General features: G+C 43.3%; 1 protein-coding gene across 1 annotated transcript in view; it reads right to left on the bottom strand.

The window, feature by feature from the left end:
- Positions 1 to 27,733, bottom strand: part of LOC148508904 (neurabin-1-like) — a gene marked incomplete at its 5' end in the record, with an annotated part of 141,170 nt that overhangs the window by 25,083 nt on the left and 88,354 nt on the right. The window contains 2 exons of the mRNA XM_088443851.1: positions 26,947 to 27,118; positions 27,198 to 27,294. Of these exons, the coding sequence (XP_088299977.1) occupies positions 26,947 to 27,118; positions 27,198 to 27,294 (269 nt within the window). The remainder of the gene's footprint in view (positions 1 to 26,946; positions 27,119 to 27,197; positions 27,295 to 27,733) is intronic.

Genomic DNA, 27,733 nt, shown 5'->3' with positions numbered 1-27,733 from the left:
TTGTCTGTGGCTATTGTTTCACCTTTTATTTTCAGGCGCACCCTGATTGTCCCAACTGTAAGGACTTTTGGGCCTGATTGACTACCGATCGCAACTGTAATTACAGATGCAACTGGATGATTGTTGCGTACTAAGCATGTATCGCAGTGCGCAAACTGGCCACTGCAATAGGGACTGCGAGCACAGTGCACTGTGCAGACCCATCGCAGAGTGATTGACAGGAAGTGCCGTTTGTGGGAGGTGACGGGTGGTGGTCGGGGAAACGCATGCGTGCCAGTGCATTTGAATGCCATTGCATGGGCATGCAGAAATTATCTACTGCGATGCCACATGCAGCTTGAGGACACATAGCGTGCGATAAAGTTAGCAATTTCTGAGTAAGCTCAGATCTTGTGCAAGTGTGCGTGAGGCTGCGATGGAACTCTATTGTACCGATGGTTTCGCAGTCTTGCTAAGCATTACGCATGTGTTAAGGTAAAGTGGGCGTCCTTATGTTATGCTGCGAAGGCATAGCGATCACAATGAATAAACATACTATTGCAGTTGAACTGCATGCGTAATCGATATTGTAACCGCAGTTGCGATCAGTAGTGAATCAGGCCCTTGGTCTCCAATCCCTCTGTCTGTTATAGGATCAAACATGCTCAGTGATGTAAACCATTCTTGATTGCAACTAAAATGTTTTGTAGCTCCCTGTCACAAGCAGCCGCTGCGTCTTGTTGGACAACAATTCTCCTGGCAGCTCTCTCAGGACTGTTGCTAGGAGAAGTGGACGACACGCTACTACTGCGTGAAGTCCGCCTACCTGACTGCTCCGTCATCTCTGCCTCAACCGGATTGGTTCATTATCCCTTTTCTTTCCCACTTGCTGGTTGCTCAGATGCCGGTGATAGCGTTCAGTACAGTTCGTGCTTTCCGGTTCCTGGGTGTGGAATTCTTGCTCCTGTGTGTTCCAGCTTCTCATGTCCAGCGTGTATTACAGTCTCAGTTGCATTCCAGCGTTTGAGTGGACAACCTGCGTCAAACATCTCAGCAGTCTCAGCTGCATTTCAGCGTCCGAGAGGACAACCTGCTGCAAAGATCTCAGCAGTCTCGGCCGCATTTCCGTGTCTGTGTGGCCAAACATCTCAGCAGCTTCAGCTGCATTTCAGCGTCTGTGGACAATCTGCGGCAAACATTACAGCAGTCTCAGCCGCACAGCAGTGTCTGAGTGGACTCTTGTTATTGGTTACTGCTGCAACTTGGCCCCAAGGCCGCACTTCAGTCAAGTGCACAACAGCCCCCGAAGCTGCAACTTGGCCCCAAGGTCGCACCTCAGCCAAGTTCACAACAGTCCCCAAGGCTGCAACTCGGCCCCAAGGTCGCACCTCAGCCAAGTTCACAACAGTCCCCAAGGCTGCAACTCGGCCCCAAGGCCGCACTTCAGCCAAGTTCACCACAGCCCCAAGGCTGCAACTTGGCCTCAATGCCGCACCTCAGCCAAGTTCACCTCAGCCCGCAAGGCTGCAACGTGGTCAGCAAACCACAACCTTGCCAAACATCAATCAACCCTCGAAGCTGCAACCGGGCTATCAGCCTCATTCCTGACTAGGCCAAACATCAATCAGCCCTTAAGGCTGCAACTGGGCTATCTCATTCCATGGCTAGGACTATATTCTCTGTTGTCCCCATCGCTTCATATAATCCTCAGCACTGTTGCCTTAAGTCAAAGGTGAATCTTCTCCTAGATTCATAACATTCCCAAGTTCATGTACCGGCAATCCTTCCTGCAACTGTTACATTTAAAGCTGACTCATTTCTTTTGTCATGCTTCTTTTGCACCACTTGCATCACTTACTTGCATGTCTCAGTCTGCATTCAGAGGCTTTATGTCCCACCTTGTGACATCCGAAACACGTGTACTTAGGCTTTTTGAATTTAGCATCTCTTGTGAGTAATGCAGAAGTCTCTGCATCATTCTTGGAATTGCAGCAGTTTAGCCCTTTCAATCTCAGTTGACAGATTTGTCATACTGGATTCTAAAGCCACCACCAATAAATCAAATCAGACATTAGATTTTGCAGTATTGCCATCACAACCTCCTCATCATCTACCTGGTATTCTAAAGATGTAATTTGCTGAGATATAATATATTGTCAGTGTCCTCATTCATGTATCTGCATGCTCTCAGTTTGGTACCATACAGTGTACACCTCAGGCTTCATCTCCTTATGAGACCCTAATCTTCATATGCTGCCTGCAGGGCTATCCAATTGTCATATGCTGACACTTTCCCAGGAATTATGAAATACATGTGCTTCTCCACAGCCATGCCCCATCCACTTCACCAGGATTTGGATTGTCACCTGGAGCAATTGTGAGTTTCCACAGCTTCTCTCACTTCAGCTGCATCTCCATAGCGAAATTCCATGTGGCGTAGTTCTATGAACCTCTTGGTTTGGAGAAGTTCATGCTTGCAGTTGCACTGTGCATCTTTCTGTATATGCTAATTAAAATACAGGAACTTTCTGTTAACTTATCACTTGGAGTTTTTATGCCCATAACCTATTGATATAGCATATTGGGATGGTGGTCATAATAGGCGTCAGACGGAATGTGAAAGTGACTGTTAGGCCACACAGAGAGTCCTTAACCAGGATGCTGGGTTTATTGATATCAACATGGCAAAAGGTAACTGCGGTAAGCAGAATAGCGGTATTGCAGGGGATAACTGTGGTATTTAAGTGTCTCACCTCAGGAGCCAAGTACTGTGCATCTGCACAGTAAAGATGGCGCCAGATGCACAAGAGCAGTAGCTCAGTGGTGACATCATCAGGCTGGAGGTCCCACCTCACGCTAAGTCTGGTTTCTAGTACCCAGCAGTGAGAGGAGATAGTGCAGAGCGCACTGCTCTCTACCATTTTGTACCTGTCTGAAAAATATCTTGGTGACTCTGTAAGCTAGTACTCTTAATGTTATATTGTACTTGTGTCCTAAGAGAGGTGTTCCACTACACAGAAAGAGAGGCTGTAGAATAAGATGACCATGCATTTACTAGTTTCCATAGAGGTGCTGTGCACTGCTACTCCTGCTGCATCTGCATTACACATGTTCGCTATTATCACAGCTGCATGTGTAGGAACACCTGTTTGTTGATTTAACCTACAGTGGGAGAGGCTGAGTTACAGCTGGGTTGTTGACCCAAGATAGGACTTAGGCCTAAGACCCTTCCACTATCCATCCTGGCACGCAGGGACAAAGTCAACAGCATTTAAACAGGGTTAAAAGGTCAAATGGCCGACACAAAATTGGTTAACACTTTTTTTTGGTAATTTAACTTAATCCCAACCCTCCATCTAGTGCCTAACCCCAACCCTCCCCCTGGTGCCTAACCCTAACCCTCCACCAACGCTAACCTTAAAAATATTTTTTTAAAAACCATGTCAACCATTTTTGTGCCGTCCATTTTTTGTGTCAACCATTTGAACCTGAAGACCTTTTATCCCTCATATCCTGTTGTCAGTTGACCTTTTATTGCTGACGACCTTTTGTCTCTGTTAACCTATTGCATGTCAACCATCTTGTGTCGACCTATTGACTGTGGCCCTTTACACTGTCAATATTGTATCCGGATACCTGATATAAAAAGCCATAAAGTCAAATGAAAGGGGAGGTAGATAATTTTCCATCATTCACAAAGTGGACAATGACATTGCTGGCAGCGTAATGCTGATCACAGTGTGCCAACCAGTAATGTTCGGTCAGGTGAGGTGGAGCCTTTCCTGTCATACTTAGATATACTCCAGAGTTTTGACTATAAAAATTATAAGAAAAATGTAAAGAAAATATTACAAATATCTTCTATGTATTATTCTAATAATTTTTACAATTAAAACTCTGGAGTATGGCAGGTGAGGCACTGCCTCCCCTGTCTAACATTTCCACACATCCCTGATCAAAACACACCAAATCTCCAGCACTATATACTGCTGCACCTTATTATTATTATCATTTATTTATATGGCGCCACAAATGTTCCGCAGCGCCTTACAAAGCACATAAACAAGTTGTAGACAAGCGACTTACAGAACAATACAATACAGGACCAGGACATGGATAATATATATTGCTACATTAGTGATCATAACACCCAGATAAGCAACAGAGCATAAGCAGCCAAGTGTTAGGTGCCCTAGTGGTGAGTAAGAAGTAGATGAAACTAAAATAGGGAGAAGTACAAGAGGTTAGAGGGCCCTGCTCATAAGAGCTTACATTCTAAAAGGGGAGGGGAAGACAAACAGGGGTGACACAGATGGGGAGGAAGGTGTATGTATCAGGGAGTTAGAATGACAGCTGGAAGGCTTTGATGAAATAATGGGTCTTGAGAGCCCATTTGAAGGATTGCAAAGAAGTGGAGTGTCTGATGGGGAGTGGGAGAGAGTTCCAGAGGTGGGGAGCAGTGCGGGCAAAATCTTGGAGGCGGGAGTGGGAGGAAGTAATCAGCTGGCATGAAAGGCGGCGTGCATTAGTTGAACGAAGAGAGCGGAGAGGGGAGTGAAGGGAGATGAGATCAGAGATGTATATGGGGGAAGATTGGGTGAGGGCTTTGTAAGTGAGCGTGAGAACCTTAAATTGGGTTCTAAAAGGGAAGGGGAGCCAGTGGAGGGCTTGTAGGAGAGGGGAGGCAGATGTAGAGCGTTTGGAGAGGAAAATAAGCCGTGCAGCAGCATTGAGGACAGACTGGAGAGCAGAGAGATGGGATTTGGGGAGGCCAGATAGGAGGAGGTTACAGTAGTCCAATCTGGAGATGACCAGTGAGTGTATTAGGGTTTTTGTAGCATCCTGGGTGAGATAGGGTCTGATCTTAGAAATATTTTTGAGATGGAAACGACAGGACTGTGAAAGGTTCTGGATATGTGGTTTGAAGGAGAGGGATGAGTCCAGGATGACTCCAAGACAGCGCACTTCGGGGCTAGATGAGATAGTTATACCATCAATTGATAAAGAAATAGTGGGAAGTGAGGTTATGTGGGAGGATGGGAAGACGATCAGCTCTGTCTTAGATATATTAAGTTTAAGAAATCGCTGGGACATCCAGGAAGAGATGGCAGAGAGACAGTTGGAGATACGAGTCAGAAGAGAGGGGGAGAGTTCAGGGGAGGAAATGTAGATTTGAGTATCATCAGCATAGAGATGATAATGGAGGTCAAAAGAGCTGATGAGTTCACCTAGTGAGGAAGTATAGAGGGAGAATAGAAGAGGTCCAAGAACAGAACATTGAGGAACACCTACTGTAAGAGGCTGTGGGGGGGAAGAGGAGTCATGAGAGGAAACTGAGAGATCGGTCAGAGAGGTAGGATGACAGCCAGGAGAGGGCAGTGTCACGTAGACCAAGGGAGTGAAGGATATGCAGCAGGAGAGGGTGGTCCACAGTGTCAAAAGCAGCAGAGAGATCAAGGAGAATGAGAAGAGAGTAGTGGCCCTTGGATTTGGTAGCAAGGAGGTTGTTGCTGACTTTTGTGAGGGCAGTTTCAGTGGAGTGGAGATAACGGAAGCCGGAATGAAAAGGATCAAGGAGGGAGTGGGAGGAAAGAAAAGTGGTAAGGCGTTTGTAGACAATCCGCTCAAGGAGTTTGGAGGCAAAAGGGAGGAGAGAGATGGGTCGGTAGTTAGAAAGAAGGTTAGGATCAAGGGTAGGTTTTTTAAGAATGGGGGAGACAAGGGCATGCTTAAATGCAGAAGGAACAGTTCCTGATGAGAGGGAGAGGTTAATGAGGTGGGCAAGATGGGAGCAGGCAGAAAGAGAGAGGAAGCGGAGGAGGCGGGAGGGGATAGGATCAAGGGGGAGATGTAAGGGGGGGAGGACCGGATAAGGGCCATGACTTTCTCTCCAGATACAGGGGAGAAGGATGCTAGAGTTGGTAAAGTTGATTGGGAGGGGTGATCTGGGAAAGGAGGAGGTGGAGAGCTGGGGGACTGGTTGGATATGATGTCCTGACGTATGGAATCAATTTAAGATGCAAAGTAGGTAGCAAAGTCAAGGGCAGAGAACAAGGAGGGGAGACAAGGAGGGGGTGGGCGAAGGAGGGAGTTGAAAGTGGTGAAGAGACGCTGGAGATTAGAGGACTGAGAGGAGATGAGGATCTTGAAATATGACTGTTTAGAGAGGGAGAGAGCAGCACTATAGGATGAGAGCATACATTTGAAATGGAGAAAATCTGCCATAGAGTGTGATCTTCTCCACTGTCGCTCGCCAGTTCGTGAACACTTTTGCAGGTATCTGGTGCATTTGGAATGCCAGGGTTGAGGAGTAGATCTGCGAGTGTGAGTAGTGATCGCCGGAGCAACAGAGTCCACAGCAGAAGTAAGGGAGGCGTGGTTTAGGGAAGTGGCTTGGTCAGGACAGGAGAGAGAGAGGATAGGGGAGAGAAGAGAGTCAAGCAGGGAAGAAAAGGAAACTGTGTCGATAGCGTCAATGTTACGCTTAGTGATGGTGGCTTTTGGAGGTAGAGAAGGGGAAGGAGAGAGGGACAGGTTAAAAGAGAGAAGGTGATGGTCAGAAAGTGGGAAAGGGGAATTGGAGTGATCACAAATATCACATTGGTGAGTGAAGACCAGATCAAGCAAATGGCCACTCACATGGGAGGGTGAGGAGGTCCATTGGGAGAGACCAAGTGAAGATGTGAGGGTGAGGAGTTTGGAGGCAGAGGATTCTGTGGGGATATCAATTGGAATATTGAAGTCACCTAGGATAATGGAGGGAAGGTCTGAGGAGAGAAAGTGAGGGAGCCAGGAAGCAAAGTTGTCAAGGAACTTAGAGGGAGGGCCAGGGGGACGGTAAATGACAGCTACTCTGAGGTGTACTGGGTGGAAGAGGCGGTAAGGCATGGACTTCAAATGTAGAGAATGTAAGGGATGGTTCAGAGGGTATGGATTGGTATGAGTAACCAGGGGATAGGACCCCAACACCACCACCATGGCGACCCCCAGGTCGTGGGGTGTGGGAAAAGGTGAGGCCCCCAGAGGAGAGAGCTGCAGGAGAAGTGGTGTCAGAGGGTAAAATCCAGGTTTCAGTAATGGCTAAGAGATCAGGGAGTTGAAGATGAAAAGGTCATGGGTTGGGACCAGTTTATTACAGACTGACCTGGCATTCCAGAGGGCACAGGATAGAGGGACAGAGTTTGTTGTAGAGATTTGGATGAGATTATCAGGGTTGCTATAGCGTGGAGGTGAGATTAGTTTGGGGGACCGAGATGAATAGAGTGTAGCGATGGTGCGGTCTCCAGTGCTAGAAGGGGAGCCAGCAGAAGGTGGGCAGGAAGGGAAATTAATGATATGTGGATAGATGTGAGGTGAAGTGACATGGAGAGGGGGGTGGGAGGAGGGATTAGCAGTGAGGTAGTAGGACCCCAGTGGAATATAAGAGAATGAAAGTGGAGTAATGGGAGAAGATGGGGAAGAAGGTAAACAGAGGAGAGGAGATAAGGGGAAGAGGAAGTGAAGGAGACAAGGGGGAAAGCATAAAGGTGGAAGCAAGGGGCAGGACAAAAGATTAGGTAGACACTGAGTGAAGGTGGGAGTTGAAGAAAACATGGTCATGGTAAGGATGATGTGAATAAGGGAAGAAAAAGTTGAAAGTAGGAATGAACAAAGAATATAAGAGAGTGCAGATTTCCAGAAATGTAAGTAAGAGTACAGTGTGGGAAAAGTGTGTATGTAAAACAAAAGTTTATTATTGAGTATAATAAAAGTGGAGATTTGGTGGGAGCAGAAGTTAAATAATAAAATATACAGTGGTTAACTATCTCAATAATACAACCAGATACAACTTATATGTATCTGTACATCTGGCTCAGATATTAGCCAGTGCCTCCCAGGCTATTTACCTCACCGCACGTCACTGGTGCCAACACGGTACTAATGTTAGTTAAAACATTATAACTGGGTCAGCATTATAACTTTAAACATGATACTTCACAATAATGTTTAAAGTTATAGTGCTGACATGTCGGGAAATCATACCGCTCCCAAATGAAATTACTGTCTTCCCTTCATTGCTATTTTCAAAGATATTTTCTGACATAATACTAAACAGACCCAATTCTTCATGTATATTTTTGTAATACTCACTGACGAAAGCAGACCAATGAAAGGGATTAGATGTGCCTGACTGGTTGTATTATTGAGATAGTTAACTAATAAACTTTATTATCAAGCTTCAAGACAGGAGATTAACTGTGGCTGTTCATTACAATCAGAGCGGACTAATAATGCATTTGAAAATTCAAGATTTAAGATGACTGAAATGTTTAAACATCTAGAGCACTGAGAATGCATGAACCAGATTCATTTTAAATATGAGTATAAGAATATGCAGTAAGGAAAGTAGAGAAAAAAATCATGTACTTTGTATACATTAAATAGGGTCTGACACCTCATTAGAACCACACTAGCATCCCGAGATCATCAAGTTTCAGGAGAAATTCCCATTGAAGGAAACAGTCAGTTGCGTTTCGCCACCTTTGAAAGGAAATAGTTGATGACAGAACAATAGCTAGAACGGTACAGTAAGTTAAAAAATTCCAAATCATTTTAAACTTCTTCATATCTTTCAGGCTATAGGAGGATTTACATGTATGTTTGTGAATATTATTCAGAGCTCTTTAATATAACATAACTTGTTGATTAGATTTAGTGGTCCTCTTCCTCAGAAAGAAACTTTTTAGTCAAACTACCGCACCACAATTTTATTTTTTGTGTGTTTGTAAACACATGCAAAGAGCATAAAAAATAAAGGTGAATAAAAACCTTAAGAAGTGAGCACTAATTAAAAGCATAATAGACCTAAAACCATAAAAACATAATTAAATGGAAGAAGACTGTTTAGTCTTCCAAGACCTGGTATGGAGGCAATATTGAGGTGAGCTCCGTCACCTAACTGCAGATGACAGTCTGTTATCCCTAAATACGCTTGCCCTATCTATCCATACCTTTTAGCTGATGTTCTTCAGAGTCTTCACCGTCTGGTGGAGACTAGCTTCTTCCGCGGCAGCAGATCATTGCTGGTATTGTGTGTGGCCGCGGCACTTTGGAATGACGTCAGACGTCGGGCACTGGGTATGGACTTAGCGGTCGGTCAGAACACTGTTCAATCTCTGTGGTGTTTCTCCAACGCGTTTCAGACCACTGCGGGTTCTCTCTCAAGAATGGAAGGAGAACCTCCTTTGGGGCTTTAAATAATAAACTTTGTTCACATAAAAATGGATATCCGGAGCCAGAAGTCTCTCTGGGTTTTGGTGGCAAGCACATGGTCCCAGGGCAACATAGGCTCAATAATAAACTTTGTTTTATATTTTTGACGTTTTATTTACAGTATCTATTATGCTTTGTGTTATAATATGGAAGGCTGAAATTCCCCAATTTAATGGTAATTAATGATATAACGGAGTCGGCCTGCGCACTAAGACAACTAAACACAGGGTGAGCTGCTAACAACTGACAGGTACCCCTACCTGCAAAGTAAATATATCAAAAGAGAGTGTTGCAGCGCTGCACCTTGATGCAAAATGATATAATACTAACTATCAGTCTTAATCATACAAATCAAATGGTATATATGTCAGAATAGAAAAACTGCAAGTAGCTGGTGACAAGTGTAAATGCCTGTGTTCGGGCTTAATGGGTATTATAAATAATCATGGAAGTGGATACCAATGGAAGTGGATACCATAACCTGAAAGATGGCTAATAGCAATAAAGTTATAAAACAGTGGGAAATAAAGTTAAATTAATTTATTCAGTATGCGCTAAACCAGAGTAAGCCAGAAAAGATGCACTTGTAGGATAATCAATTTGTCAATAGATGTATCTCAGATTGGTGAATGATGCATCCGTTAGGAGTGAAAAAAGTAAAAAACAGGGGGAATGTGTCCATAAGCGGCGTCCCGCTAAGGTGATGTCTAGTTGGGATGGATGAAACAGATGCCCGGGGTGGTCTTCTTTGGGACAAAGAGTACGGTCGCTGTTTATGGGGAGAGGTTGGAGACAATTGCACTATTAGCCAACTTCATCCTCTTTCACCTATTGTTTATTACTACCAGAGACCCCAGATCAACGTGCAGGAACTAGGAACTATTATCAAGTTTCCCAGCTACACGGCAGGACGCTATTATTTGGAACCCTCAAGTCACGTGACCAACCCCGGAAGCAAGCCTCACCACCAAGTGGAAACGAGCCGGCAGGACAGGAGCGGTGCCCGCGTGGGTAGAGAGGTAAGTCCCCCATCTGCGGTGGAGTACGCCCGGTGCACTGCTTTCATTAGCGCTGCATCCGTGCCGTCTCCCCCCGCAGACTACAGCACTTACCAGTGTGCGGTGCGGCTTGCCGGAGGTAGCCTGTTCATTCAGGCACCATTTGGCAGCTGCGCCGCTTGGTATTCACGTGCTGGAGCCAGGCAACCTCTCCCCATAAACAGCGACCGTACTCTTTGTCCCAAAGAAGACCACCCCGGGCATCTGTTTCATCCATCCCAACTAGACATCACCTTAGCGGGACGCCGCTTATGGACACATTCCCCCTGTTTTTTACTTTTTTCACTCCTAACGGATGCATCATTCACCAATCTGAGATACATCTATTGACAAATTGATTATCCTACAAGTGCATCTTTTCTGGCTTACTCTGGTTTAGCGCATACTGAATAAATTAATTTAACTTTATTTCCCACTGTTTTATAACTTTATTGCTATTAGCCATCTTTCAGGTTATGGTATCCACTTCCATTGGTATCCACTTCCATGATTATTTATAATACCCATTAAGCCCGAACACAGGCATTTACACTTGTCACCAGCTACTTGCAGTTTTTCTATTCTGACATATATACCATTTGATTTGTATGATTAAGACTGATAGTTAGTATTATATCATTTTGCATCAAGGTGCAGCGCTGCAACACTCTCTTTTAATGGTAATTAAATCAACATTGGAACGTCCTATTATTAGACAACGATATAAAGACAATCATACCCAAGAAACCACGGGTGATATATAAAAAAGCAAAAAACTTAAAACCAACAACTAACACTGAGTTTTCTACCTCCAAATGAAGTTGGAAGAGACACAGGCACAAAAGGCTTCCATTTCTGTAGAAAAATTAGCTGGATGCAAAATCAAACATCAAATACAAAACCAATAAAGGAGTTTACCAAGAAAATGTATCAAATTAAAGAGACCCTATCATGTGAAACAGAAGGAGCAATTCATTTGCTGGAATGCCCATGTGAAACCCAATATGTGGGACAAACCAAATGAAAAATAAAAGTAAGAATATGGGAACATATTTATACCATATTTATACCATTAAGATGGGACTCACTACCCATAGTTTGTCCGCACACTTTGCAAATTGTCATAATAAAAACTCAAGAGGACTTTGATTTCTCGGGATCCAGAAGATAAGCCCAAGCAGGAGAGGGAAAAATCTAGTAGATCTATAGAAAAGAAACTAAACAAAATGAAGCTAGTCTCCACCGGACGGCGAAGAGTCTGAAGAACATCAGCTAAAAGGTAGGGACAGCTAGGGCTAGCGTATTTAGGGATAACGAACTGCCATCTGAGGTTAGGTGACGGAGCTATCTCAATATTGTCTCCATATTGTCTTGGAAGACTATAAACATTCTTCTTCCATTTAATTATGTTTTTAGGTCTATTATGCTTTTACATTCATTAGCGCTCACTTCTTAATGTTTTTTATTTGATGATTTTAGTTCGAACTGCTCTACACATACAGGGTATACACAAGCACAAGTATATACAAGCGCAGTACGCAATTTTTCTTTGCAAAGGTAAATAAGAGACAATGATGACTTTGAGAAAAGTCATCATTATAAATTAGGGTACACTATCAATAATAAATACCAAATACAGTGTGACAAGGTGTAACTCTATAAACTTCTGTGAGTGTAAAGGCGGACATACACTGTGCAATTATCGGCCTGATTAGCTAATTTAGTGTCTGATCGGGCCGATAATTGCACCAACACTGAATGGGTGGCGACTGGGGCTTATCCTATACTTTTAATGCGGCACGTCTGGTTCAATCCACTAGGTATTTCTAGGTGCCACTTGTAATAAAGGTTTTCCCAATGTCCACTCACTATCATTACTAATGTAAGCCATAACCGAGTTCATGACGGTTGTTTTTTTATGAGAAACATGTAGATATATTATTTCATGGAAAGGGCGGTTGTAAAGCGCCAAACGCGACGTTTGTACTATTGCACAGTGTTCTCTTCAAACATTCCAACCTCCACATGCCTAGGTGCAATGTGGCACACAGGGTGGACCAGTTAGGCACACGGGGGAAATGAAATCACGTGCACTTTGTAAAAAAGGTCCATGTGAAACATAAGAGCAAGAAACGTAGTATAACACCCCTCACCATAACACGCAGAGCTGTATGTGCTTTAACATTTTTGGGGGATACCGGGGGGAGATATATCAAAGCTTGGAGAGAAATTAAGTACCAACCAATCAGCTCCTCTCATTTTTCAAGCAGTCTGTAACATGACAGTTAATCTTCTATTTTGAAAATTGAAGGCTGGTCAGTTATTGCTCCCACCTATTTGTTGAAATAAACATTTAGGGGTCTAGTTACTAAGCAGTGTTATGAGACAGAGTGAAAAGTGATAAGTCAGTGATAAGGTGCCAGCCAATCAGCTCCCAACTGCCATCTCACAGGCTGTGTTTGAAAAATGACAGTTGAGAGCTGATTGGCTGGCACCTTATCACTTTCTTATCACTTTTCACTCTGTCTCCTAACACTGCTTAGTAACTAGACCCCTTAAACTGGAAGAGAAACTGTCACAGGGATCACTGATCCCCAAGGCGCACTGTCCTCCTCATGCTTAACGCTGAATTTAATACGCAGTGACCTGGCACTTACAGTAGCTGGGACCTTCTCTTGTCAACACAGAATTTCTCTTTTGTGCCTTTATTGAGGTACAGTATTCAGGGGAGTAGCGAGGGTGGTTCCAGTGGAGCATGTGCTTCGGGCGCCAAAATGGACAGGGGGCGCCATCCAGGGTTCCAGAATTCATGGGGTGCTGCACAGTATGATGGCCGCCTGTTAGTTTTATCTCGGTTTATTTGCTCTGCATCCTAAATAAGTTGCAGATCTGAGATCCTTTTCTACATTTCATGCTCCCTCAAATTGCCAAGATTGCCTCCCCTCCGGCCCTCCCTCCTCTGTGCTTATCTTCTGTCACCTCCCCTTTCCTGCCAGACTGATTACATTCACTTCTCACCTCTTTAATTCCCTCCCCTCTCTACCCTGTGATCGCCTCTATGCCCGTCCTCTCCTTCCTTATTGGCTTCTGTCACCACCCCTCTCTAATCAACTCTTTGTCCCACCTCTCTCCTTTCTTATTGGCCTCTGTCACCACCCCTCTCTGATCGACTCTTCCCCCCCCTCCTTTCTTATTGGCTTCCATCACCAGCCTTCTCCTCTCCTTTCTTATTGACCTCTGTTACCTCCCCTCTGTGATCTGCACTTTACGCTCCCTTCTCCTCTTCGATCCCCTCCCTCCTTCTCTCCTCATTGTGCTTCAATGGACTTAATAGTTACACATCTGAGGTAAAATCCTAAACTTTAATTATAAGGTATGAGATTAAAAAAAGTCCCTGCTTTGTTATTTAAAGTAATGGAGGTTTTCCCATGCATGACCACACAGTGTTATTTGAAAGGTCTTTTAAAATATATTAGGAGACCTGAAATAATAATAATAGTGGCAGACAATACATGTCATGGTTACAGGGCCGGCTCTAGGGGTGTTCGACCAGTGCGGTCGAACAGGGGCGCCACCCATAGCGGGCGCACCCCTCCCCAACATCCCGCTGTACTGTCCCGCTGTTCCACCGGTGGGCCGAAGTGGCCCGCGGGTGGTCAAATCGGGAGGTTGGGGACCGCCACCGCCGCAGCTGTGCAGTGGTGCCAGACCCCGGAGTCTGAATGGATGCTGCGCGCAATAATAATAATAATAAAATGTATTTCTATGTCGCCATTCACACCGATATGTTGACATTTTATGGGAATTTATAAATGTCCTTTATAAACTTAGGGGGAGATTTATCAAAGCTTGAAGAGAGATAAAGTGCAGAGAAATAAAGAACCAACCAATCAGCTCCTGTCATTTTTCAAACACAGCCTGTAAAATGACAGTTAGGAACTGATTGGTTAGTACTTTATATTCTCTCCACTTGATCTCTCTCCAAGGCTTGATAAATCTGCCCCACAGTTACATCTATGTATAACTTCTCAGTTCAGTTCCAACTGTGTGAAGGTGTTTCTAGGTAACATGACCTCCTGTCTATCACAATATTATCCGTGCCCGGCTTTCAGATATTACACGCCAATATTTCACATTATAAACTGGGTGATATAATATCCTCTATTGTGCCAGTCCGTACTGTAATATTTTAAGGAACACATTTTAGAAGAGGTAGACCAAGTAGCGCTGGACAGCTTACCTGAGTTGCTCGATGGAACTTGCAGAAAGTTATTAACACCGAGTCCAGATGTTTGATTTGCACAAACGCTGCACATTGCAAATGATTCCTAATATAACTGTGCAAGTGTCCAATAGGATGTAGCAATCAGAAGTTAAAGAGCTTTAAATAGTGTTGTCAAACAAACAGTAGCCATGCACTCTATTAGCTACAGTAGTCTGAGTATTCCATGTATTTCAAGAGCAGGCCACAATATAGGGGATTGCTAGCCCTAAAACAAGCCCTAAAAGAAGTACAAACAGACAGAAGAAACCGTTGTGGCCCTATGAATACGCATAAGGGTTAAATAACCAAATAACATTTAATAGTCAAAAAAACACAAACATAATATCTCCTGGGACTGTGGAGTCTTCATAAAAATATTTACAAAAAATTAATTACACAATAGCTGGTAAACATACAGTCAGGTCCATAAATATTGGGACATTGACAGAATTTTCATATTTTGTCCTCTATTCACCACCACAATGGCTTTGAAATGAAACAAACAAGATGTGATTTAACTGCAAACTTTCAGATTTAATTTGAGGGTAATTACATCCAAATCAGGTGAACGGTGTAGGAATTACAACGGTTTCTATATGTGCCTCCCACTTTTTAAGGGACCAAAAGTAATGGGACAAACTAAACAATCCTAAAGCTAACTTTCACTTTTTAATACTTTGTTGCAAATCCTTTGCAGGCAATTACAGCCTGAAGTCTGGAACGCATAGACATCACCAGATGCTGGGTTTCATCCCTGGTGATGCTCTGCCAGGCCTCTACTGCAAATGTCTTCAGTTCCTGCTTGTTCTTGGGGCATTTTCCCTTCAGTTTTGTCTTCATCAAGTGAAATGCATGCTCAATCAGATTCAGGTCAGGGGATTGACTTGGCCATTGCATAACATTCCACTTTTTAGCCTTAAAAAACTCTTCGGTTGCTTTTGCAGTATGCTTCGGGTCATTGTCCATCTGCACTGTGAAGCGCTGTCCAATGAGTTCTGAAGCATTTGACTGAATATGAGCATATATTGCCCGAAACACTTCAGAATTCATTCTGCTGCTTTTGTCAGCAGTCACATCATCAATAAATTCAAGGGAACCAGTTCCATTGGCAGCCATACATGCCCACGCCATGACACTACCACCACCATGCTTCACTGATGAGGTGGTATGTTTTGGATGATGAGCAGTTCCTTTCCTTCTCTTCTCTTCCCATCACTCTGGTACAAGTTGATCTTTGTCTCATCTGTCAATAGGATGTTGTTCCAGAACTGTAATGGCTTTTTTAGATGTTGTTTGGCAAACTTTAATCTGGTCTTCCTGTTTTTGTGGCTCACCAATGGTTTACATCTTGTGGTGAACCCTCTATATTCACTCTTGTGAAGTCTTCTCTTGATTGTTGACTTTGACACATATACATCTACCTCCTGGAGAATGTTCTTGATTTGGCCAACTGTTGTGAAGGGGTTTTTCTTCACCAGGGAAATAATTCTTCTGTCATCCACCACAATTGTTTTCCGTGGTCTTCCGGGTCTTTTGGTGTTGCTGAGCTCTCCGGTTCGTTCTTTCTTTTTAAGAACGTTCCAAACAGTTGATTTGGCCACACCTAATATTTTTGCAATCTCTTTGATGGGTTTGTTTACATTTTTCAGCCTAATGATGGCTTGCTTCACTGATAGTGACAACTCTTTGGATCTCATATTGAGAGTTGACAGCAACTGATTCCAAATGCAAATGTCACACCTAGAATCAACTCCAGACCTTTTACCTGCTTAATTGATAATGAAATAATGAGGGAATAGCCCACACCTGTCCATGAAATAGCTTTTGAGTTGATAGTCCCATTACTTTTGGCCCCTTAAAAAGTGGGAGGCACATATTAAAACTGTTGTAATTCCTACACCGTTCACCCGATTTGGATGTAATTACCCTCAAATTAAATCTGAAAGTCTGCAGTTAAAGCACATCTTGTTTGCTTCATTTCAAAACCATTGTGGTGGTGAATAGAGGCCAAAGTCTGAAAATTCTGTCAATGTCCCAATATTTATGGACCTGACTGTATATGAAAAGTGATATTCAATAGTAAGCGACACTGTCAGTAGAGGTGACGACACATTAAACATGTAACTTATACAACACCAATCTAAACAGTTTTCAGGCTGATGTAATATTCCATATAGGTTCCACAACAATGTGACTTGTTCTAATGTATAGAGAGTCTATGCACAATGCATATGAAGAGGATAGTCAATTACGTGAATAATCCCTCCAGGAAAACTGAGGTATAGTTTAAAGCCCAATAAAGTCAGACTCTATACAGATTGTTTGTGCCAGTATTGAAGCAAATGGCTCCTTATAGGCGTTTGTCCGGTGTGCATCTGGCTGTTGTTCGATTTATGGATATATACTATAAGTCCTGTGATGGGGATCAGGTGCCATATATGGAAGCTTGTTCCAGCGTGATATACTCTAAAGCAGGGGTCTTCAACCTTTGGCCCTCCAGCTCTTGTGGAACTACACATCCCAGCATGCCCTGCCACCGTTTTGATTTAACAGCATGCTAAAACTGGGATCTGTAGTTCCACACAGCAGCTGGAGGGCCAAAGGTTGAAGACCCATGCTCTAAAGTGAATGTCCTCTGGTATCAATACAGTAGCAGATTACCTTAATGCGTGGAACCACTAAAATGATTAGCTGACTGAGCAGAATGCAGGTCAGTCACTGTCAAGAGTACTTGACGCGTTTCACTGCAATACACGTTGGTTTCTTCAGAAGGCAAACAAGTATGTATTTGGATGGCAGATGTTTATTTGAAATGCATGAGAACCAATCCAATCTCGTCTAACACTTTCTGATTTGCCTACTGAAGAAACCAATTTGTATTTTGGAGAAACGCATCAAGAACTCTACATTGAGTAAGTCTGCTATTGATCCTGGAGGATATCAAGCCGGAACAAGCTTCCTGATATGCACCTGATCCAGAGACTTACATACCCATAATCCGAACACAAGCCAGACACAAACTGCACAAACACCTCCAATGCTGGGTACACACTAGACGATATGTCATCCGATACGGTGGAAATCTGCGATAATCGTGAATCTGCGTTCATCATTGCACTTGCGTGAAATGCTGAATCAGCCCCAGACTCTCTATGCATCGGAGCAACTCATGTGTTGTGGGACCATTAAGATTGGTGTTATATAAGTTACATGTTTAATGTGTAATCACCTCTACTGATGCAGTGTCAGTTATTATTGAATATTACTGTTCAATAATATATATGTTTCCCAGCAATGTTTCCTGGAGCTGTTAAGTTTTTTTTTTTTTGATTATTAAATGTTATGTATTTTATTTACTGTCCTTTTTTGTTCATCTATTTAACCCCTTAGTGGTATTCCTAGAGCCAAAATTATTTCCTCTGTCTGTTACATGTTGTGCAGGACAGAATAATACAAGCTAAAGTCTAATTGGTTGTTATACGTAATAACAAACCTCTTTAATAGTAAAGTTATAAGATATCTTTGTGACAGGGCCTGTTGTAGTCATTGGATAAATAGAAATTAACTTTCTTCCCTCATTCATCCGGCAAAGGCTCTGTGACTTGGATGATTTGCATATTAGTCAGTGTACTTAGCATGTTAGTCCACCCGGTCAGCATACTAATTGCAGCCAATGATGTCCTCCAGTGGCAAGAACAGGTTTAGAGCAGGGGGCTGGTAGTTACATTTCCCAGGTGAGTCTCAGGAAAGGGAGAATGTTTTTCTTCTGCAGGCTTTAAATATATTTACTCAACACAGAGGACATGCCACAGAGGTGACATATCTTCATTAAATAAGCTTTAAAGTGCTCCTGTCACCTGCACACACAGGAGGCTGCCATGTTATGACTGGCATGAATGCAACCTACAGATGTGTCCTCATACACTATTGCCTCTGTTGCGCCAAACAGCCCTTCTCGACGCGCCAGGTCTCGTGCGACTTGGCTTGCGTTGAGCGTCTTTCTGCTCAAATGTGCATTTCAGTTGAAACGTGACAAAACCGCTTCATGAGACTGCGCTGATTAATTCAATATGCGACACTCATATATCTGTGAGAGACTGATTCTGAAGCGCTACGATGCAGCGGCTGGGGTATTTTTTCCACGCCACGTTCCGTTGTACAGATTCAGACCCAGTCGCACAAATATACAATATCAAATTAATCAGTGCAGTCTCCTGAGGCAGTTTTGTCACATCGTGTTGCGACTAATACGCTCATTTCAGTGGAAAAGGAGCAAAAAAAGACGGTACACTGCACGGCGCAGCTCACTTGTGCTAGGCATCTTGTGCCACAAGGTGTATTGAGGCTAGGTGTATGTGGACACATCTGTATGTAGCAGTGACGTGCGGTGAGGTAAATGGCTGGGGAGGCACTGGCTGGTGTCAGAGTCAGATTTACAGATACATATATGAACCCGAGGGTTCATGTGGGCATTATATAAAGGTGCAACAGTATATAGTGCTGGAAATATGGTGTGTTTTCATCAGGGATGTGCGGAAAAAGTTGCCTCACCTGCCATACACTCTTTACTCCAGAGTTTTGACTATAAAAATGATTAGAATAAAACAGAAGATATATTATTTTCTTTATTTTTTTCTTATCATTCTTGTAGTCCAAACTTTGGAATATACCTAAGTACTGTATGACAGGAAAGGCTCTGCCTCACCTGACCGCCATAAAACCGGTATTGGTTTGTTTCAAAGGGGCCAATTCAATTATCCGTGATCGAGATGTGCAGCTATGTACAGTACATAGATCAGGGTATAAAGCCACATTGCTAATTTTACTGCCACCCTAATGAGGGGGTGCGAGATCATTTGCGCAATGTTGTAGTCGATGTGCCACTGTTACACACATTCCCACGCTGTTCTGATGACGCATCGCCAGCATTGCACATATGAGTCGCCACCAAAGTTTTCTTTTCTGATTGTGTGTTAACCACCATTAACAAAAGTGAAGGTCATAAAAAGAAATAAAAAAAATTGAAAAACAAAAATGGATGGTAAAATGCCAATGTCAAAATAAAAAATGTTCATGATCTCCATGACTAAGCCCTCACGTATGAAAATTAGTTCACTCATTCTTCTCTCATATCCATCGTGGAATGGGCATGACTGCTTGATTCAAAATGGAATCCAAGAGTCTTGTAAACACTTTTTTTTTTCAACATCTTTATTGCAAAAGTTACGTTCCTCTGACTGACCAATTTAAGACATAATGATTTCATTGTGTCAAAGGAACTATTTGACAGAGTGTATGATTTAACATTTAAACATTTTTTTTATACATTAGGCATAACATCAAATATTCGTGTTTAAACAGGAAATGCTTATTGTACATTCTTGAGTGCTACTCTTAAATGTATTTTTGTAGGAAAATCAAGGTTTGCTAACAAGTGTTTCTTTTTAATAAGTATAAATATGGATATGGTACTGCCACACAGGCAATTTCTCCACCTGCTTCTATTAGCTTTATTGAATTAAATTCCAGCTTTAACCCACTTAAGTTTCAAACTGTAATTTACAACTTTTCCATGATTTAAAGAACAATCCATAGGCAATCTGCGTCATTTATAAACACGGCCACAAACTTGCACATTGCAGTAATCCAAACCAACCAGACACTTGCTTTCATTAGTCTATCTTGCACTGGACCAATCACAGCGAATTGCTGATTGGTTGCTGTGAGTTATTGCACTGTACAAGTCTGTACCAACGTTAGCCAATAACCTACATTAGACAAAGGCCTCTTATTAGAAAACTAATAGGCACAAATAAGAGAAAACGGTGTGTTTAAGCATTGCTTTGTATCAGCAATTACAATGCCTAGTTGTTGGTGGGTTCGCTCAGCCCGGGCTAAGTACTGAAGATGACAATGGTCATCCAGCGATGCCCAAGAATAAAAATGTTGACAGTTTGTTTATATTTAAAGAGGGACAGTTTTAAAAAGTGGGTTTCGAAAATCAAAGTCTAGCAGTAAGAAAGGAACATATAACAGCGGAGGTGATTTATAGACTGGAGAAAGATATATTTCTGCATTTGTCTATGCTTTAATGGATTCATAGGGACCTCGGGAATACAGCAGACCCACACAAGTCTTATGGCGGCAAAGAAAATCTCCAATATCAAAACTCCATGGAGACAGATGGACACGTTGCCCAATGAGCTACAGTAGCCCAACAATAATATTTCAGGTGTTAGGTCCTCTATGCTCAGTACTTAACTAGCCTCTTCCCCCTTAGCCATACTTACCGACATTCAGCTCCCTCCTTCCGGGAGGGAGCTGAATGTCTGTTTCTAGGCTTCTACTGTGGGGGGCGTGGCGTGACAGAAGGGGACGTGGTGCAACGTTGATGTACCATTGGGGGCTCTTCACAATGCCGAGATTAATGGCATTGTGAAGCAGGGGGCAGGGCGTATATATGGAGATTCGGGGGGATCCGGGGCGATGTAGGAAGGTGGCGGCGGCTAGTAGATTTGCTTACTTTTCCGGGGGGCCCGGGAGCGTTAACTGTTTTTCGGGAGACTCCCGGCCATCCCTGGGGAGTACGCATGTAATCCCCTTGCAGAATATGTACGTTCTCTCTCTCTCTCTACATCAGGGTCCCTAAACTTGTGGTATATGCAGCAAGCAGTTTATCTCCAGTCCATTTCAAAATGGGCTGATGTCCACCTTTAGATACAGATTTGTCCCCAAACATCTATCCTCCATGTTCTACAAGCCGCACTACACATAACGCGTAAGAGCTGTGTGACTCGGTAGCGCTGAGCGTCTTTTCCTGCGACTTCTTACCTTCAAATGCGTCTTATTCGTAGAGCTATGCGAATAGAACTCACAAGCAGATTTTGCTGATTAAAATGTGTTATGCGGCATGCCTATGTTCTGTGTGCGACTGCGCGTGCATGTGTATGCGAAACGCTACGTTACAGTGTCACAGCCGCTAACACTGTAACCTAGCATTCTGCATGCAGATACACCCGCAGTTGCACACAGAATATAGGCATGCTGCATAACACATTTTAATCAGCAAAAGCTGCCTGTGCGTTCTATTCTATACCACCCACAACTCTTGCTAAACACAATGTATTTTCACTCTGAATTTGTTTTCTGTGTTTTTTATAGGGAAAGCAGATGTAAGTTAGGGAGAGATCTTTCAAAGGTGCATTTATCCCCAAAACTATCCAATCTATTAAAAAAAATCTATTTTCAATTCAGCTGATTTGGGGCAATTGTCCTCTTCTGAATGATCACAATTTTGTCCCCCATTCATTGGAGTAGTCAATATCAATCAATGGGAGCAGAAATGAGAAAAGCTCAGCCAATCACAAGCAATGTTTACATACTGGACTGTAGTGATTGGCTGGGCAGGCACTGATCTCCAGCCAAACTGAAAACAACGAGGCCCGCAGGAATTACGTCCAGCATATCCTAACAGTGTTGACAGTGGATGCTGGGACTTGTAGTTCCACAAGTCCCAGCAATTGCTGGAAATTGCAGCTTTACATGTGTCTGCCCTATTTCTACAATAGTATTCATTAATTACTATTTTTTGTCATTTAGCAAAAAGCAAATCTCAATTGTTTTATGTGTCTACGTAACTTCCCATTCAAACAGAAATGCATTCGATAGGAATTCTATCTTATCTCACATTCTTTCAATCCCTTGACTGTCTGATAACTGTGAGAAAGTGTTTTTATTGCAATTTTGTAAACACCATTTAATACATTCCACTTGCTCTATACTCCACAATACAGATAGTGATGATTTCCATGATTATGAGATAATCATTTTTTTTTAAAGTTGAGAAAATTGCTTACATGGCAAATTGCTTTTAGTAGATTAGATGAACTGCAAATTACCAAATAGGAGATTCTGTCAATATCAACCTTTGGTAGACTTCCCCCTTATGTCTATTGTGGAGATGCATCAATGAGCGAAGTGGACAAGTTTCCCATAGCAACCAATCAGCTTCTACCTATTATTTTATAGCTTGTCCTTGATAAATGCTTGCTAGAAGCTGATTGGTTGCTATGGTAATTTCTCCACTCTTTAGAAGGTAGTGACATGAAGGTAGTGACATTTAACCCATAAAGACAAGGAGTACACTCTATATGCACCTTACTAAGCAGTAATTGTCACATTCATCAGCGAATTATTATGAGAGCATACGTTTCACAATAAAATAGATCTTTTGTTCTGTAGTGTTTTTCTTATTGCTTTTACATGTTCACTAGGCGGATTGCACATAATACAAGGTCAGTGACATAAGAAAACTAAAGGACATAGATTGTAGATATGGGACATTAATATTCCAGCTGGTTGTCCCTGTTTTCTGGGAGTGCCAGGCCAGGATCTGCGTCCATGGACCTAGACTTCCTGGCCTCGCAGGCATACAGGACTTGGCCAGGCTGCGGTAAGCTTCAGCTACCACAGCCTGACCAAAGGGGCAACCATCGCGTCCGACAGTCGCGTGGGTGAGCCCAGTCTGCGAACTCAGTCACAGCTCTGGGATCGCAGATGCAGCAAGGAGGTGTCAGACACCTCCTGCTGCATCGGAATCGCAAAGTCACTTGTGTGCGGCTTTGCAATTCCGTCCTCTGCTGAATCAGACCCTCTGTGTGTGAGATACAAGGCCTAGAATATAATGCTGCTCTTTATCACTTCTGCAAAACAATGCCAGCCAGATGTTAGCAAATATAGTCTAAAGCTGGGTACACACTAAAAGACTGTGTAGCCAGCGATGCGACCCACGACCCCAGCGCCGACATATCGGGCGGTCCGTACAAATTGGGAGATCCGATGCCTGCCCGACATGCCGGCCCCCGCTGCATGGGATCGTCATCGCCTAATCTTCCTGCGTGTATAAAAGATTAGGCGATGCGGCTGACGACCCCACGGGAGCCTACACACTGCACGATATTGACGATTTGTCGTTCTGCTGCGTCGGAATCGGCCAAATCGTTAGCAATATCGTGTAGTGTGTAGGGGCCTTTCATTTAGTCAACATTTCAAGCAGCAGTTAAAGCAGATGGTTGAACATTAAAGGACACAACAAGAAGAGTTTGTGTTGTGTAATATTTAGTCAACAATAGATCATTTTGTAGATCTGAGTCATTAAGCCGTTCTGCTCTCTAACAAATTGTACTGGCAGGGTCAGTCTGGACTAGACAGGCAGGAAAGCAGAATGGGAAAGTGGGCCTGCAGACCCGCCAAACTGTTTCCATGCAGGTTGGAAGCAGACAGCTGAAAGGTGGAAGGTAGAAGCTCCGCCAGGGTTGGGAGACACAGGACCCTAATGTATGGATTTTCCTGCATCCTATTATTCATATTGTACTGTCACATACAGAGAGGAGAAAAAAAAGCTAGGGGGATATTGAATTACTGTTTTCAACCCCTGCAAAGTCTATATTGCAAGTGGAATTTAATGTACAGTACTGTGATTGACAGAGTAGGCTGAGCATGTGCAAATCTCCAAGAAAATGGCGCTGTTGCCATTTTTCTGGTGATTTCTGAGGTGTTCAGCACAGAGATAAGTATAGTCTGTGGGTGCAGGGTATGTGGCGTGAGCTGTCCTGTACACCGCACACCCTGCACTCATTATAGATATACTCAGCATGTTGGGAATACATGAAGTATCCGATGGCATGTGAGGATGCTTTGAGGCATGTAGGAGGTCTGAGTGGCCTGTGGAGGAACCTTGGCGCAAGGGGTGGGGGGCATGTGGCTGGGAAAGGCTCTGTCTGTTTGATTTGCTCTGCCTGTGAGCAGATAAAGGGCCACACACTCTTTGATGGCGGCCGTGCTGGTTCAACTCAAAAAAATATGACCCTCCGCTATGTGGGTCAGGTTCACTTTAATAAAGTTCTTACAAGAGGTTTTGCTGTGGCCAGTTAGATAGGTTGGATAGACAAAGGGGCTCGTTAGGTAGCAAAATTGGCGTATTTCTGCACATAAGCAGCATAAGACACAAGACATGTACGTCTCCGCATTGGCTCCATATGTGCCTAGTTGTAACAACTTATCATCATGAGTGTTTACATGCAACTGTCCTGTAGCGGGTTCAAAAGATACACCTCCTAACACGTAATACACACAGCTGCTGGTCTGTATGGGCCGTATTTGCATGAACATGTCCCCACTGAACTGCGTTTACGTGACAACCTGTTTTTCCCTCGTTCCACCTCCCCAGTCATGAGGATTCTTACGTGTAACATAAAGAATTGCTGTTATGCTCCAAATTATTGCCAGTCAACTCCAGTTCCTCTGCAAACCCCGCTAGCCCTTGCCTTTGTATGCTAGCATAATGAAACAGTGGGTTAAAGAATGTGAGATAATAGATTTATACCTACGTACTTTTACCAAATCACAACAATGCTGTAATCCTCCGAATATTATTTCCCCGATTCAAACACAGTCAGGTTGTCGAAGCCCCTCCCTCCTAAACTTTTCATTCATCTAAACAGGAAAAGTGGGGGTAATACAAACAATGCCTCAGTAGGAGACAGGAGGGCTGTGCTGGACAGTTCAGGGGTCCTCTAGATTAGGGCAACCCCACACCAAATATATATCCTAATTATCTCCACCCATAACAAAACTGTTATTTTTGGGAGGAATGATCCTCTTAGTGAAGTAGTCTGGCGGGCTCAGAGTTTCAGGGAATGTGTGCAACAATACAGCAGAAAGGATTTCCTTATTTAAATCAGCTCCAGATAAATAGAGATTCATTTAGACATGTAAGTGTGAGTATGCACTAACCCTTAGCAACCAATCAGTAGTTAGCATTTCTTGTCCCAGTGCAAGTTAGACTAATGAAAGCTAATGTCTAACCGATTCCTGTGGGTTACTGCATATTTGCATCTATGTACAGATGTGTCCACATACATCTTACCTCTGTGCGACTCGGTAGAGCCAAGCGTCTTTTCGTGCAAATTTGTACCTTCAAATGCGTATTATTCGCGAAGCGATGTGAATAGGAAGCACATGCAGCTTGCATTAAAATGGTACGCGACATGCCTATATTCTGTGTGCGCATGTGGGTGTATCGGCATGCGTAATGCTACGTTACAGTTTGAGCGGCTGTGGCACTGTAACGTAGCATTCTGCATGCAGATATATCCGCAGTTGCACACAGAATATAGGCATGCCATTTTAATTAGCGGAAGCTGCTTGTGCGTCCTATTCGTATCGTAAAAAGTCACACGAAAAGACGTCAGGCGCTACCGAGTCACGACATGGCACGGCGCGATTAGAAGGGCTGTTTAACGTGCAAGGAAGTAAGATGTATGTGGACACATCTGTAGGCAAAGCAACAATAAAACAAATTGACTCTGAGAGGCAATTACGAGTAATAACATAAATGAAGCATAATCTGAATAGCTGGAATATTAGCTAAGTTACGTCGCCTAGATCATATTCTATTTTCCTTTTATTGGACATTATGGGGCTGATCCTGAGTCGCACAGTGGGCATAGGTTTAGGACAGCCGCAGAAGCCGGATTTCCTACCTTATACTAACGTAAGTATCCGTTCTGCTAATGTGGCGGTTCATGCGTGTGTATGCGGAAATCCGTGCTGCCCATTAATTTTACGCCGGCCGCCGCCGCAATCTTCGTCATTGGTATCTGCAAAAAATACGCCAGATACAGGCGTCCCGTCACCGTACACGCTGACGACACTCCCACAAGACAAGGAGCTTACGTACGTTCACATTGTCACCCATCTGTTCACACCCCAAAACACCCTATTTCGCGTAAAGACAGTGCTGGCCAAGTTCCGTCCCACTCAGAATAGGACGGACATATGCAAAGATGCGTCAATGAGCTACTGCGCTGTACTGTAGGCGAAGCTCGCCGTTTGCGTCTGTGAAGAGAGGTCCGTGCGACTCAGAATCAGGCATTATGTTATACGTATTCCATACCGTCCGTTTGTACATGTAGCACAATTTGCTCTTAGCTATTGTAACACTTCTCTGCAACGTTTTACACTCTGTAATGCCAAAATGAATCACACTGACCTGGTCAAACCCTCAATCGGTCATTTGTATTCTCTGTTTATTGGTATAACAATAGAAGACAAAACACAAAACATGTATGTATATATTACCCAACCCCTTTCTGTTCAGCTCATAATAAATGTTTGGACACCTCGAAATCAACAGAGGAAAAAACATATACAGAGAATGGAGCCTGTGTGTAACCATACAAATAAGCATCCGGCAATGATGATACATTGTTACACTGCATTCTGGTTTCAGAGAAAGGTTAAGAGCAGTCGGCTGTAGCACAGTGCTCCGTACATGCATTATGCATATATTGCCAGGAGTGTCATTCGTCTCAACTCAATCGCTTACAGAAGATTTTCAATGTTTTAACAAACCTTCCTTCAAGCCATCCAAGCTTGTGTCTTGTTTCAAACCCAAGTCCTCGGCCGGCACTCCACTTGAGTCATCGCCAAGACATGTCCTGCTTTCAAAAATGTTGTTGTTATTGTTAACTTGGCTACCGTTACTCTTGAGAAGCCGAAACACTTCTGTTTCAAGGTCCCTGATCTAGAATGACGGGAGGAAAGTAAGTGAAATGCGTAGTGAGTTATACACAATAATCTTTACTGGTCATGGTGGTACTTACACGAGACTGCAAATTCTGAACCTCTGCAACGTGAACTTTTTCCATGTCTTCGATCTTCTTCTTTTCGGCTTCTTGGCGTTTGATAAAGTCAAGCTCCCTTTAAATGTAAAAAACGATGCAAAAAAAATATTTTTAAAGTGCTGCAGAGTATTCTGGCCCTATATATATAAAAGTATCCTAATGAACGAGTTGTCTGTTTTGTTCTTTACCTATCTGCCAACTTTTTACTGCTATGGGCCGGATTCAGAGATGTACGTAGCCCATACTTGCCTACTTTTTTTTTTTTTCCTGTCCGAGAGAAACCCGGGGAGGAGAAGCAGATAGGTTGTGCCGGGGCGGGGCCTGATGGTTCGCAGTATTAAGCCCCGCCTCTTCAATGTAAATTGCCACGATTGGCGCAAATGTAAATACGGGGTGGGGCTAAATTACGCTTTTCGCTAGGAAGTGGGCAGAATGCAGGTGAAATGCCTATCCGAAAGGGGCCTTCCGTGACTTCCAGGAGAGTAGGCATGTATGACGTAGACCCGATGGTTTGC

This window comes from Taudactylus pleione, unplaced genomic scaffold, assembly GCF_031769625.1.
Source record: "Taudactylus pleione unplaced genomic scaffold, aTauple2 ptg000335l, whole genome shotgun sequence".
Taxonomy (NCBI): Eukaryota; Metazoa; Chordata; class Amphibia; order Anura; family Myobatrachidae; genus Taudactylus; species Taudactylus pleione.
The sequence above is the reverse complement of the archived record's forward strand: the minus strand, read 5'-3'. Positions and strand labels throughout refer to the sequence as shown.